Source organism: Schistocerca piceifrons, chromosome 3 (genome assembly GCF_021461385.2).
Source record: "Schistocerca piceifrons isolate TAMUIC-IGC-003096 chromosome 3, iqSchPice1.1, whole genome shotgun sequence".
NCBI lineage: Eukaryota > Metazoa > Arthropoda > Insecta > Orthoptera > Acrididae > Schistocerca > Schistocerca piceifrons.
The window spans coordinates 660,065,519-660,081,161 of NC_060140.1; the positions used below are offsets into that span (position 1 = coordinate 660,065,519).

At 39.6% G+C, this 15,643-nt stretch overlaps 1 protein-coding gene across 1 annotated transcript in view; it reads left to right on the top strand.

The window, feature by feature from the left end:
- Positions 1-15,643, top strand: part of LOC124788948 — a 248,005-nt gene that overhangs the window by 87,679 nt on the left and 144,683 nt on the right. The window contains exon 4 of the mRNA XM_047256235.1: positions 196-447. Within this exon, the coding sequence (XP_047112191.1) occupies positions 196-447 (252 nt within the window). The remainder of the gene's footprint in view (positions 1-195; positions 448-15,643) is intronic.

Below are 15,643 nucleotides of genomic sequence, written 5' to 3' on the forward strand. Positions count from 1 at the left end.
CTGAATTGCACTACATTGTTGGATCTGTCTTTTACAATTGTCACTACATTCTTTTATGTCTGACTGCTACTCTGAACTAATTTCTAGCTAGTAGAGCAGCTTGTGAATGAATGCTGTGTCATTACTGGTTGCTGGCTCAATGACTTTGTTTTTGACACACTGGCATGTAAACAGAGCTGGAATCCAATGTTCCAGATGTTCCATCGCATGTTGATGAAGGAGGTACACTGATTCTGGGTGAAACTGGTACTGTTAGACTTGGGCCGTCACTTATTGTTCACTGTAGAATGATACATCCAAGTGGAAAAGAAGTGGGTACAATGACTGGTGTGTGCAGTACAAGAATAAGCATTGTCAGAAAGGAAGATGCAGGGAGGTGGTCAGCCATTTATACCATGTCTGGTTCTATGCAGGAGTTTACAGCATCAGCTGTATTTAATGTAATAGGTAAGCTTTCTGTTTTATTGCTGTATTCAATAATTTAGTCATTAAAATCATGTTATAATATTAAAAGTAAAAAGTGGATGTATTACTGTTTGCAACATAAAAGTACTGGCTATTTACAAGTAACTAAAACAATGAAATCTGGATCTGGATCGAGAGACATATAATTGAAGAAGGCAGCTGAATATCTGTGTTCTAAAATCCAGTTTTCATGTTAAATATGGTGACATAAAATAAAGTAACTAGGCACACATTTTGAAAGACACACAAAGTTACTCAAAAACCCAGCACAGGAGAGGTATATGATAAAGATGAGGATTAGAAAGTTAACAATCAAATAACATACAACATTCAGTTTCCAGAATACTTCTAATAACAAGCTGCCAGATGTCAGTAATTCAAATATGTGAGATGAATCTAAGAGAAATAAACAGAAAAGAGGCAACACAGCACAAATGCTAAGGAAAGCACATAAATAAAAAAGACAGTTTTGGGGATGGGTGGGGAGGGAGGGAGGCAATCATAAAATAAACATAAATAAAACAACAGAATGAAAAAAGTAAGGTTATTTGTATGTGCACAAACACAAACATTCATCCATGCACACTTCGTTTATTCTTTGACAAGCTTGGCCACAGATTCCTTGACCAAGTGGTGAATGGTGCAAACTATAAATCACTCACCAGCATCAACAATGTGCATCATCTTGATCCTGGAGACCAGTAGAAGTGCTGAAGACCGCTAGTATCATTTGTGAGGTTTCTGCACAACTCTTGATTTGCAGCACCATTCTGAGGACTGATTGCACCCCTTTGGATTAGAGCTGAATGCAGGGTATAAACCAGACGATTTGTCAATTCTCTGACAGAGCTTACTGTAGATTTCTTGGTCATAGTGACTTTACAAGCCTCCCTGCTCAAGGAATCTGCAGCTGAGCCTGTGAAAGAATACTGTAAAGTCACAATTGATGGTCAGATGCACAATGTACATCAGAACTGGTCACCTGGGTTGCACAGTATGTGTGGAATGACACATAGGATATTTTTAGATATTAGGTGAAAATCTGAGATCCCCATTACAAAAACCAGTGCTAGATAAAGTAGTTACTATTAAACAGACTGAACAGCAAATGCAGAGAGCGAGAAATTTTGAACTATGAATTATTAAATGCCAGAATAATCACAACTAAGTCTCATAACTATTGTCTGTCCTAGAAAGCAGTTGCTCCCACATCATATTAGAAACTGAGAGTTGGTTGAAACTTAAACTAAAGAACATGGAAAGTTTCAGCAACACACAGAATATATATCAGAAAAATTGATTAGGAGTAGGATGTATAACAACAAGCAGATGTATTAGGTCAAGCAAGATCCAAAATGAATCCAACTGTGAACTAATATGGGCAAGAGTTCTTGGAGTTGCTTGGGCTTAGATTAACAATCAAATATTTCTACCAGTCAACAGAGTCAGTCACATGGTTTGTAGAATTAATCAAACATAGCCTAAACATGATAGAACAGGAGCTTAACCAATACTGACTGGGAAAACTACACATTGTCATAAAAGACAAACAGTCTAATAAAGTAATAATGATTACACTGTCACACAGCCACCTCACTCAGTCTGAAAGCTCATGTGGAAAAGAAATATTTTAGACCACCTGCCTAGACTTGATCGTACCATCGGTGATAGAGAGATTACTGATGAGGTGACTAGCTGTCCGTATAAATACGGACATGTCATCCTTTTTATCTCTTTGTCCAGGGTCCGGGCAGATTATTACATTGTCATCACTTTCCCAAAGTTGACCATAATAATAATTATATTTACAATTATTGCTGTTTTATTGCTCTTTTCTTAAATACCTTATCTACAGATGGCAGCAGGATCATTGTTTTATCGATTTTCCACTACTGATCATGGATCAATCCATAAGTGAGTGCAAATATAGATTATTTAAAATTTCTGTTCCTTATTCATATTGTCTTGCATGGTATTATAGGTCTAATGTCATGTAGTCTGTACTTATGTGTGAGTCTGAGCTGGCCGGTGTGGCTGTGCGGTTCTAGGCGCTTCAGTCTGGAACCGCGTGACCGCTACGGTCGCAGGTTCGAATCCTGCCTCGGGCTTGGATGTGTGTGATGTCCTTAGGTTAGTTAGGTTTAATTAGTTCTAAGTTCTAGGCGACTGATGACCTCAGAAATTAAGTCGCATAGTGCTCAGAGCCATTTGAACCATTTTGTGAGTCTGATTTGCTGTTTATGGTAACCAAGTGATTTTATAAAATAACTGGCATTGTGACAATTTGCAATTACTTTTCTGTTTACACTGTTAGAAAGGAACAGCATGTGAAAACTAGGTGGTTGCCTCTTTTTCCAGCCATTGAAAGAGTACTGTAAATGTATCCTGCTCTGAAATCTTACTTTCTGTCTGAAACCAAGCCACCAAAGGTTTCACTGCATTTTTTTTTTTTAGAATAAGAAGTTAAGTGAAGCCTACTTATGCCATTTGCTTTCATTGACATCTGTGTTCACTCCAAATATTTTGCTAATAGAAAAGGAGGGCAATTCTGTGCTTGATGTGACTGAAATTTTAGAGCCTGTATGTAAGGTGCTTGAGAACCAATTAAAAGAAAAATTCATTTGCCTAAAGGTTAAATAGAAGATGGAAGCAACAAAAGAAGGCTTTAATGAAGACATTAAACTTTTTATGGAGGAAGCATATGTTGCTGCATCAATTGTTTGATGAACATTTAAAATGATGGCTCTGTATGTTTGATGACTTTTCCTGTTTCAAATGGATGTCTCTTTAAAAAATGATGTTAACTGTAATGATGTTAAAAAAAGCCTTTTTTATTTGCTAGATAAATACTAAACTTTTGAAATTGAAGATGAAAAATGTTTTGACCAATTGTGTAATTTTATGCAATTTCTAAAACAGAATAATAATGATACAGAATTTAGTGGGTTCTCTTGTAGTTAAAACTGGGCCATATATTTTGTGAAAGTAAGTGTTTTCATTATCCTTCAGAATTGTTAAAACTTGCTGAACACTTTTTCAGTATATCAGGACACAGTGCAAATGCAGAATGAGCATTTTTGCTCATTATAAAATAGTGGACTGATGGCAGGAATAGGTTGAATCTTGAATCTATTGGAGGTATTTTAATGGTCCAGTATAATTTAGAAGAATTTTCCTGTGTATCTTTTTACAATTATCCACTAAGCAAGCCTAGACTTCTGCAGAAAGTTGGATCTTCAGAGAAGTACCATTAAAAGTTAAGGAATGTATGTTTGGCTATTAACTAATTCATTTATTGAATTTAAACATATGTTTCCATGTGCCCTCTTTTTTCTAACTTTGTCCTTCTTTTTGAAGCAGTTCTCCCTCTTTTTTATAGTCTGCATTTTGTCACCCTTGTTACTGATCATGATGCTTTTTCTGGAGGGATGGTCTCAAAAGCAAAAAATAATCAAGAAAACAAGAAAGCTAGGAGAATATTTGTGTTTGGTCAAACTGATAGACAATCATTAATAACCCACCTAAAAATGAACTGAGGACAGTTAGTTCAGATCTAACTAACACAGAACACTGAGTTTATAGCTCAAAGATGTTATAAACCATGGTTTAGGTAAATGCTCTGGTGTACCGGTGTGCAAAAGTTAAGGACAAAAGCAAATTTTGAAAGATGTTTTATTTCAAATAGATACCACACTCATAACTCACACAATTATAGTAGTTGGTAAAAAAATGTTTAAAGTCAACGGTAAGCATAAAACATTGTACAAACAACAATGTAGGAAAAGATAGATTGCTACTTACTGTAAAGAAGACACATCAGGTTGCAGACAGGCATGATTAAAAGACACTTTGTCAGTAAAGAGGACACACATACATGCACACACAAGCAAGCACATCTCATGCACACACAACTACCATTTACAGCATCTCAGGCTGGAATGCAGCATCACGTGGGATGCAAGCAGCAGTCTAGAGGGGGTGGGGAATGGGAAGAGGAAGGGCAAGGGATAGTAGTGTATGGGTGGGGAGAGAGATGTATGCTGTCTGGTGGACTGTGCATGGAGTAGACTGCCAACAAGTGCAACATCAGGAGGTTGTGGAGCAGGGAGGTGGGGTGAAAAAAGGAACAAAAGAGGAGAGGAGTGGGGAAAGACAGGTGGATGCATTGGCAGAGGGCTGCCAGGCATTCCAGAACCACCTCTGCTCCCTCTGAAAGATACTATTACTCTCCAATCCACACTCCATACATCACATCTCTGAAATTAAATCCCTTGCTCTCCAGCACCAGGAAGAGCATTCCAGACACCACTTCCATAGATTATCCAACCTGCTGACACCCTAATGCCACCTTGAGACTCCACTATCCAACCCCTATTGTATCCACAGTGTTCCTCCTCATCCACACCTCATAAAACCTAAACCCTATCTAGCTGGTCTTTTCAACTTGCCACATCCCCCCAAAACTCCCTACCAACCCTCCACCAAATACACAGCCAAAACATTCCTGGAACACTGTTATTAACCTTTCCACCAAAACCCTCAACTCCACTGATGTTTCTGTCCTATCCAAAGGCCTCATCTTTAGCCCTAAACCCAAATTCAACAATGCTGGACTAGCCAAAGACCTACTCTACCTCTCCCGAATCCTACAGTTGAAGCACTTCTTTGCTGCCAATCCCCCCAACCAAAACCACCCTAATTTGAACATTACATCCTGCCTCTTCTAGTTCATACCACAATCCAACTGTGATCCTACCCCCTTCCCACCTAACCACCCACTGGTCAACTTCCAGGAATTCCTTACCTCCAACTTAGCCTCAACATTCTTCACCAGGTCCCTGCCCGAGAATGCCAACCTCTACATCTACATCTGCACCTACATGATTACTCTGCTATTCACAATAAAGTGCCTGGCAGAGAGTTCAATGAACCACCTTCAAGCTGTCTCTCTACCGTTCTACTCTCAAACGGCGTGTGGGAAAAATAAGCACTTAAATATTTCTGTGTGAGCCCTGATTTCTCCTATTGTATTGTGATGATCATTTTTACCTATGTAGATGGGTGCTATCAGATTGTTTTCACAACTGGAGGAGAAAACTAGTGCTTGAAATTTCATGAGATCCCATTGCAACAAGAAACTTCTTTGTTTTAATGATTGCCACTCCAGTTCACATATAATTTCTGTGGCACTATCTCCCCTGTTTTGTGATAATACAAAACGAGCTGCCCTTCTTTGAACTTTTTCTATATCATCTGTCAGTCCCACCTGATGCGGATCCCACACCACACAGCAATACTCCAAAATAGGGCAGACCAGCATGGTGTAAGCAGTCTCTTTAGTACACCTGTTGCACCTTCTAAGTGTTCTGCCAATGAATTGCAGTCTTCAGTTTGCTCTACCCACAACATTATCTATGTGACTGTTCCAGTTTAGGTTATTTGGAATTGTAATCCCTAAATATTTAGTTTAATTTACAGCCTTCAGATCTGTGTTACTTATCATGTAATCAAAATTTGGTGGATTTCTTTTAATACTCATGTGAATAACTTCACACTTTTCTTTATTCAGGGTCAATTGCCACTTTTTGTACCATAAAGATATCTTATCTAAATCATCTGGCAATTCATTTTGGTCATCTGATAACTTTACAAGATGGTAAATGACAGCATCATCTGCAAACAACCTAAGGGGGCTACTCAGATTGTCTCCTATGTCATTAATATAGACCAGGAACAATATAGGGCCTATAACACTTCCTTGGAGAATGCTGAATATTACTTCTGTTTTATTCGATGACTTTCCATCTATTACTATGAACTGTGACCTTTCTGACAGGAAATCATGAATCCAGTCCCACAACTGAAGTGATATTCCACAGGCACGCAGTTTGATTAGAAGGTGCTTGTGAGGAACAGTGCTGAAAGCCTTCTGGATATCTAAAAATACAGAATCAATTTGACCCCCCTTTTGATAGCACTCACTACTTCATGAATGTAAACAGCTCATTGTGTTTCACAAGAATGATATTTTTTGAACCCGTGCTGACTATGTGTCAATAAATCATTTTCTTTGAGGTAATCTGTAATGTTTGAACACAGTATATGTTCCAAAACACTACAGCAAATCAATGTTGGTGATATGAGTCTGGAATTCAGTGGATTACTCCTATTTCTCTTTTGGGTACTGGTGAGACTTGAGCAATTTTCCAGTCTTTAGGTATGGATCTTTTTGTGAGCAAGCAGTTGTATATAATTGCTATATATGAAGCTATTGTATCAGCATACTCTGAAAGGAACCTGACTGGTATACAATCTGGACCAGAAGCCATGCCTTTATTAAGTGGTTTAAGCTGCTTACCTGACTGGTATACAATCTGGACCAGAAGCCATGCCTTTATTAAGTGGTTTAAGCTGCTTTGCTACAATGAGGATATCTACTTATACGTTTCTCACCTTGGCAGTCTCATCTTCTTTGGTGGAGGAATTTTGGAAGACTGTGTTTAACAGCTCTGCTTTAGTGGCACTGTCATCAGTGACTTCACCATTGTTGTTGTTGTGCAGTGGAGGTATTGATTGTGTCTTACCACTGGTGTGCTTTATGTATGACCATAATCTCTTTGGGTTCTGTGCCAGATTCCGAGACAAACGTTTCATTGTGGAAATTATTAAAAGCATCTCACATTGAAGTATGCACTATATTTTGAACTTCTGCAAAACTTTGCCAATCTTGGGGATTTTGCATCCTGCAGACAAAGGATCCACCACTGTTGTTATGAATTGCAGTGACTATCTGGCAGGAGGCCTCCACCAATTGTCTGACTCTCCAACCTATAAACTTGGCCAGAGTGATCCCATCCCAGAAGTCAAACACAAACTGCAATCCCTACTTAAAGCCTTGAGCCCTTCCCAGAAAATATCCCCTGAATCCTTTTCCCTCCTCACCCCTATGACAGCCCGCACACCCACCTTCTACTTGCTCCCCAAAATCAACAAACCCGACAATCCTTGATGCCCCATTATGGCTGGTTATTATGACCCCACTGAAAGAATTTTGGCACTCTTTGACCAACTAACTCTCCATAATCTAGCCTCCCATGTCAAAGGCACCAACCACTTCCTTCACAAACTCTCCACCATCCCTACCCCTTTACCTCCTGGATCCCTACTCATCACTGTTGACACCACCTCCCTATACACCAACAATCATTGTGCCCATGGTCTTACTGTTATTGAACACTACCTTTTCCAATGTACTTCAGACTCCAAACTCACTATGTCATTCCTCATACACCTTACTGACTTTATCGTAACCCACAACTACTCCCACTTTGAAGTTAAGGTGCATAAACAAGTCTGCGCCACAGCCATGGACACCTGCATGGCACTCTCCTACGTCAACCTTTTTACGGGCCATCTAGAGGAGACCTTCCTAGCCTCCCAAAATGCCAACCCCCTAGTCTGGTTCAGGTTTATTGATGATATCTTCATACCTGGACACAGAGCCAAGACATCCTATCTCCATTCATTCACACCCTCAACACCTTATCTTCCATCCGCTTCACATGGTCCTCTTCAACCCAGCTTGCCTAACCCATCAACCACCAAAGTACCTGCATTTTGACAGCTGTCGTCCCTTTCACACCAAAAAACCCCTCCCATATAGTCTGGCTACCCCGGGATGGTGTATCTGCAGTGACAAAACTCCCTTGCTCAGTATGCTGATGGTCTCACCAAGGTCTTCACAGACAGGCACCATCCCTAGTCCACAAACAGAGCTCCTGTGCCATTGCCCCTCACAATTCCAATCTTCCCACCAACTCCAAAAGTCAGCCACAAAGGAGTGTCCTCTTCGTCACCCAGTACCACCCCACACTTGTCAACTGAACCGCACCCTTCGCCAGGGCTTTGATTATCTATCATCGTGCCCTAAAATGAAAGACATCCTAACTGAGACACTTCCCACGCCTCCTAGAGTGTTGGTCTGTCACCCACCCAACCTCCTCAATATCCTAGGCCATCCCTATTCCACTCCCAATCCCAGTCCTTTGCAACTAGGATCCAGCACATTCCATTGCAGTCCAGTCACAGGTTTATCCTACTCCATCAGGGATCAGATCACTTGTCAAAGCAGCCATGTCATTTACCAGGTCTGCTAAAATTATTTCACAGATTTTTATTTTAGTACAAGTACCAACCAGCTGTCCACCAGGATGAATGGTCACTGCCAAACTGTGGCCAGGATAAAAGTAGACCATCCTGTGGCACTACATGCAGCTGAACATAGTACACTTGATTTAAATGGCTGCTTCACTAACCAAGCCATCTGGATCCTTCCCTCCACCACCAGCTTTTCTGAACTGCGCAGATGGGTGTTATCCTTACAACACATTCTCTGCTCCTGGAGTTATCCCAGCCTCAACTATGGTAACATTTGCACCCTCTACCCAACAGTTTCCACCCCTTTTGCCCTATCATGTCCCCCCCATTCTCATCTCCCACCCTGTTTATTTGCAGTCCTCTGCAAAACATCCCCCCATCTTTCTCCACTCTTTTCCTTTTTTGTTCCGTTTTCTGCCCATCTCCCTGCCTCACAACCTCCTGACACTGTGTCTGTCAGCAGTGTAGTCCCTGCACACTCCACCAGACAGTGTTCATCTCTCTTCCCACCTATACACCACTATCCCTTCCCCATTCCCATCTCCTTCAGATTGCTGTTTGCATCTCACATGATGTTGCATTTCAGCCTGAGACGCTGGAGATGGCAGTTGTATGTGCATGTGGTGTGCTTGCTTGTGTGTGACTGCTGTGCGTACGTCCTCTTTACTGATGAAGTCTGTGGCCAAAAGCTATGTGTGAGTGTCTTGTAATCATGCCTGTCTGCAAATTGGCATGTCTTCTTTATGGTAAGCTGCAATCTATCTTTTCCTACATTGTTGATATCCCTACCTGGAGTTTTCATTGTTTGAAACATTGTACAAAATCATATCAAACACTTTCTCTGAAAATTATTTTGAACAGTTAGTTGAGCAGCCCCATTGAAGTGTAAATGATTGCATAAATATGCTTGACATATTAATAACAAGTAACCCAAGCAAACAGAGAGCATCATAATGGATACATGGATTAGTGGCCACATGTGCTTGATGGGCTTTAAGTCAGGAGAACTAATGGGCCAGTCCATTTGTGAAATATCATCTTACCCAAAGGGTTCCTCTATCTGCATTGTTTTATTTGGTCATGCATTGTCATCCATAAAAATGAAGTTTTGGATGACTGCATCCCTGAAAAGATGCATATGGAGAAGGAGTACAGTGCCACAATGATGTTGGCTGGTGGTGTTGAAAGACTTGGAGGGCTATGTGTGATGCCTACAACAATTTACTCTGTCAGTGTCTGTTGATAAATCTATCAGAAAATGCAAAGATATTATGGTTATATGTAAAGTTAGTCAGCAGATTCAAAGCTTCCATTGTAATATTTATTGTGTAGCAGTCTGTTGTTGAAACTGAGAAGAGCAGACATATAGAATAAATATTAAACCCTGCATGAAAATCATATTTGCACATGAATATACAACTGTACCAGTTTTTGACTCCCCCCTTCACATACACAACTCAAGAGACACAGTGGTACCTCACACAGTGAGCATAATTCATTCCAGAGTCTTACTCATAGTGTGAAATACTCATTAAGCAAAATAATTTATCCAATATAAATTAACCTAAAATATGATAATGTTTCATCCAGAAAAAGTACTAAATGTTTTATCTTATTCATGCCATTTATTCAAAGAAAATTATATATACAGTGTTATGCACATAATTATTCATGATATATAACTAATTCTTTTTTATCAGAAAGCTATCTGTAATCATTTGTTTCTGCTGGCGCTTCAGCACTTGGCAAAAATGTGACACAGCATTAACGTCAAATAAATTTCTGGTGCACCACTGGTTTATTGAGGTGATGATTTTCAATGTAAGATGCAACCAATTTCCAAGATTTCAGCATTTCTCTTATTGCACCAGAAGATTGCTGCTTTGTTGTTACTGCCTGCTCCTTTTTTGTGGAACTACTCCCCACAAGTTCCTGCTGTGAAACACACTGCAGTTCCATATGATCTTCAATGGTAATTTTGTGGCTGTGATCTTCCACAAGCTCTTTGATATCATTGTTGTCCACTTCTAGTCCCATGCTCTTGGCCAAAGACTCAATCTCAGTGATTACAGGCTCCACAGGTACTGACTCAAATGCCTCAGAGTCACATTTGGTAACACACTCTGGCCAAAGCTTCTTCCAAGCAGAAGTGAGAGTTATCTTCTTCCCACACTTTTTTGATGATCTTGATATTTCCAAAACTCTCTGAGAGTGAGATTGGTAGCTTCAGTCAACTCAAAGAAATGATTGAAGAGTGCTTTATTGTAGAGCTAGAGCGTCTTAAAGTTAGGAATAATCTGCTGGTCCATAAGTTTGAGTGATGGAGTGGTGCTGGGAGGCAGAAATTGGCTCTTGATGAATTGAAATTCTTTAAGGGGGTGGTCTTGTAGGGCCTGGAGAATGGGCAGTAGTGTTGTCCATAACATCCAAGAGATGGAGCAGCAGATTCATCTCAAACAAATATTTTTTCACCAAAGGACCAAAAACTTCATTGAGCCAATCACAAATAGATCACATGTCACCAAAGCCTTGTTGTTGGACCTCCACATCACATTTAACCAGCTCTTCTTGAAGGCTTGTGGAGTTTCTGAATGGTAAACAAGCAGTGGTTTCATTTTCAAATTACCGCTTGCACTGGTGCAGAATAGCAGTCTGAGATGGTCTTTCATTGGCTTGTGACCGGGCAATGCAGTCTCCTCTGCTGTTATAAAGGTATGCTTTGGCATCTTTATCTTTTTCCAGAATAGACCTGTCTTGTCACAATTAAAAACCTGTTGTGGTAGATAACCCTCAGAATCTATAAACATCTTGAAGTTGCTCATGAAGTTCTCTGCTGCTTTTGTGTCAGAGATGGCTACTTTACCATGTCTCATAATGGTGTGGATGCCAGTTCTTCTCTTAAACTTCTTGAATCACTCACAGCTTCCCTTAAACACTTCTTCAGCTGCTGATGATCCTGGTGTCTTCATAATAAGGTTGGCAAAATTCATTTTCTCACAAATGATGTTCTTCTTAATTGTTGTTGTTGTTGTTGTTGTGGTCTTCAGTCCTGAGACTGGTTTGATGCAGCTCTCCATGCTACTCTATCCTGTGCAAGCTTCTTCATCTCCCAGTACCTACTGCAACCTACATCCTTCTGAATCTGCTTAGTGTATTCATCTCTTGGTCTCCCTCTACGATTTTTACCCTCCACGGTGCCCTCCAATGCTAAATTTGTGATCCCTTGATGTCTCAAAACATGTCCTACCAACCGATCCCTTCTTCTAGTCAAGTTGTGCCACAAACTTCTCTTCTCCCCAATCCTATTGAATACCTCCTCATTAGTTATGTGATCTACCCACCTTATCTTCAGCATTCTTCTGTAGCACCACATTTCGAAAGCTTCTATTCTCTTCTTGTCCAAACTAGTTATCGTCCATGTTTCACTTCCATACATGGCTACACTCCATACAAATACTTTCAGAAACGACTTCCTGACACTTAAATCTATACTCGATGTTAACAAATTTCTCTTCTTGAGAAACGCTTTCCTTGCCATTGCCAGTCTACATTTTATATCCTCTCTACTTTGACCATCATCAGTTATTTTACTCCCTAAATAGCAAAACTCCTTTACTACTTTAAGTGTCTCATTTCCTAATCTAATTCCCTCAGCATCACCCGACTTAATTTGACTACATTCCATTATCCTCGTTTTGCTTTTGTTGATGTTCATCTTATATCCTCCTTTCAAGACACTGTTCATTCCGTTCAACTGCTCTTGCAAGTCCTTTGCTGTCTCTGACAGAATTACAATGTCATCGGTGAACCTCAAAGTTTTTACTTCTTGTCCATGAATTTTAATACCTACTCCGAATTTTTCTTTTGTTTCCTTTACTGCTTGCTCAATATACAGATTGAATAACATCGGGGACAGGCTACAACCTTGTCTCACTCCTTTCCCAACCACTGCTTGCCTTCGCCTTTCATGCCCCTCGACTCTTATAACTGCCATCTGGTTTCTGTACAAATTGTAAATAGCCTTTCGCTCCCTGTATTTTACCCCTTCCACCTTCAGAATTTGAAAGAGAGTATTCCAGTTAACATTGTCAAAAGCTTTCTCTAAGTCTACAAATGCTAGAAACGTAGGTTTGCCTTTTCTTAATCTTTCTTCTAAGATAAGTCGTAAGGTCAGTATTGCCTCACGTGTCCCAACATTTCTACGGAATCCAAACTGATCTTCCTCGAGGTCGGCTTCTACCAGTTTTTCCATTCGCCTGTAAAGAATTCGCGTTAGTATTTTGCAGCTGTGACTTATTAAACTGATAGTTCGGTAATTTTCACATCTGTCAACACCTGCTTTCTTTGGGATTGGAATTATTATATTCTTCTTGAAGTCTGAGGGTATTTCGCCTGTCTCATACATCGTGCTCACCAGATGGTAGAGTTTTGTCATGACTGATTGTGTCACCTTGCAATTGCTTTTCATTTATCCATGTAAGGAGCAACCTTTTGACATTGTCCAGAATACGAAACTGTTGTTTAGATGCTCTTGTCACTACCTTTGAAGTATCTATCTCCTTGATCTTGTCCTTGTTTATGAGGATAGTGCAAGTAGGTGATGTAGAGCAATTGTATGTGTGTGCTAAATCAGCAATGCTCACACCACATTCACATTTTTCAATGATTTCACATTTCATTTCTAAGGTAATTTCCGTTCTCTTATGGCCATCTTCTTTTGGGACATTTCTATTAGGTTATTAAAATTTGCACATAGAAAAACACTTTGTGAACACAAGTTTAGAAAAAAATGTGATCACAAGCTGCACTAAGATGGTAGCAGAAAGAGCACTAAACCCAGACTGCAGCATGTACTAAAGACATCGTTCATATGTTACTGCTGACAATGAAAGCTGTTCATATTGCTGATGTTTTCCCCATCACACACGAATGGCTGGTGACATCACATGAAATCGTCGTCACTCGTTATGCAAAACATTGCTTGCTAAGCGAGTCATTTTTTTAACAATTTGTTTTGCACATTATGGGAAGTGCTCATCAAACAATGTTCCACTGCATTTATATATGAACTCCTAACAAGCAATTAATACTACTCAAAACAAACAAAGCACCTGGCTGCATGAGATTTATATTTAATATGCTGCAGAATTAGCCTCTTTTGCAGCCCATATTTGTCAAAAATGTCTTTCACAACAAGTAGTTCCAAATTATTGGAAAGAGTACACAACAATCATCTTTCTAGAAAGGATAAAATAATGGGTGTGCACAGAATGAAGGTCCAATTTTTCTTATGTCTGTCTGTTCCACGATCCTAGAGCTTTTTTTAACATCATACATTGTGACACTCACAAAGAAACAGGAACTTTTCTTAAAAGTAAAACTACATAATTAGTAAAAACCACTTGTGTAAACACAGCTAGCTTTATCCTTACACAGTAACTAGCAAACAGTAGATGTGTCTGAATAGTAGATTTCTGGAAGCCATTTGACACTAATCACAAAATATCTTTGCAGACTTGTGATTGCCTTTGTAAATATTTGGCTGATAGGCTGCAGAACATTATACTGGATGGAAAAGGTTCAACAGAAATGAAAGTAAAATTGGATGTATCACAGGTTATTCTAATTGGGCCTGTAAATTTCTCAAAAAAAAAAAAAAAAAAAAAAAAAAAAAAAAAAAAAAAAAAAAAAAAATATTCAAGCTTTCGCAACAAACTGTTGCCTCATCAGCAAAGAGGGAATTTTCCCCCCTAAGGTAAGTCTTTCTGCTCCCGGGATTGGAATGACTCCTTACCCTCTCCCTTAAAACCCATTTCCTTTCGTCTTCCCCTCTCCTTCCCTCTTTCCTGATGAGGCAACAGTTTGTTGCAAAAGCTTGAATTTTGTGTGTATGTTTGTGTTTGTTTGTGTGTCTATCGACCTGCCAGCGCTTTCGTTCGGTAAGTCACCTCATCTTTGTTTTTATATATAATTTTTCCCACGTGGAATGTTTCCTTCTATTATATATATATATATATATATATATATATATATATATATATATATATATATATATATATATATATATCTAAAAAGAAAGATGATGAAACTTACCAAACAAAAGCGCTGGCAGGTCGATAGACACACAAACAAACACAAACATACACACAAAATTCAAGCTTTCGCAACAAACTGTTGCCTCATCAGGAAAGAGGGAAGGAGAGGGAAAGACGAAAGGATGTGGGTTTTAAGGGAGAGGGTAAGGAGTCATTCCAATCCCGGGAGCGGAAAGACTTACCTTAGGGGGAAAAAAGGACAGGTATACACTCGCACACACACACATATCCATCCACACATACACAGACACAAGCAGACATTTGTAAAGGCAAAGAGCTCTTTGCCTTTACAAATGTCTGCTTGTGTCTGTGTATGTGTGGATGGATATGTGTGTGTGTGCGAGTGTATACCTGTCCTTTTTTCCCCCTAAGGTAAGTCTTTCCGCTCCCGGGATTGGAATGACTCCTTACCCTCTCCCTTAAAACCCACATCCTTTCGTCTTTCCCTCTCCTTCCCTCTTTCCTGATGAGGCAACAGTTTGTTGCGAAAGCTTGAATTTTGTGTGTTTGTTTGTGTGTCTATCGACCTGCCAGCGCTTTCGTTCGGTAAGTCACCTCATCTTTGTTTTTATATATAATTTTTCCCACGAGGAATGTTTTCTTCTATTATATATATATATATATATATATATATATATATATATATATATAAAACACACAGATGATGTGACTTACTGAACGAAAGTGCTGGCAGGTCGATAGACACACAAACATACACACGAAATTCAAGCTTTCGCAACAAACTGTTACCTCATCAGGAAAGAGGGAAGGAGAGGGAAAGACGAAAGGATGTGGGTTTTAAGGGAGAGGGTAAGGAGTCATTCCAATACTGGGAGCGGAAAGACTTATCTTAGGGGGGAAAAAGGGACAGGTATACACTCGCACACACACACATATCCATCCACACATACATAGACACAAGCAGA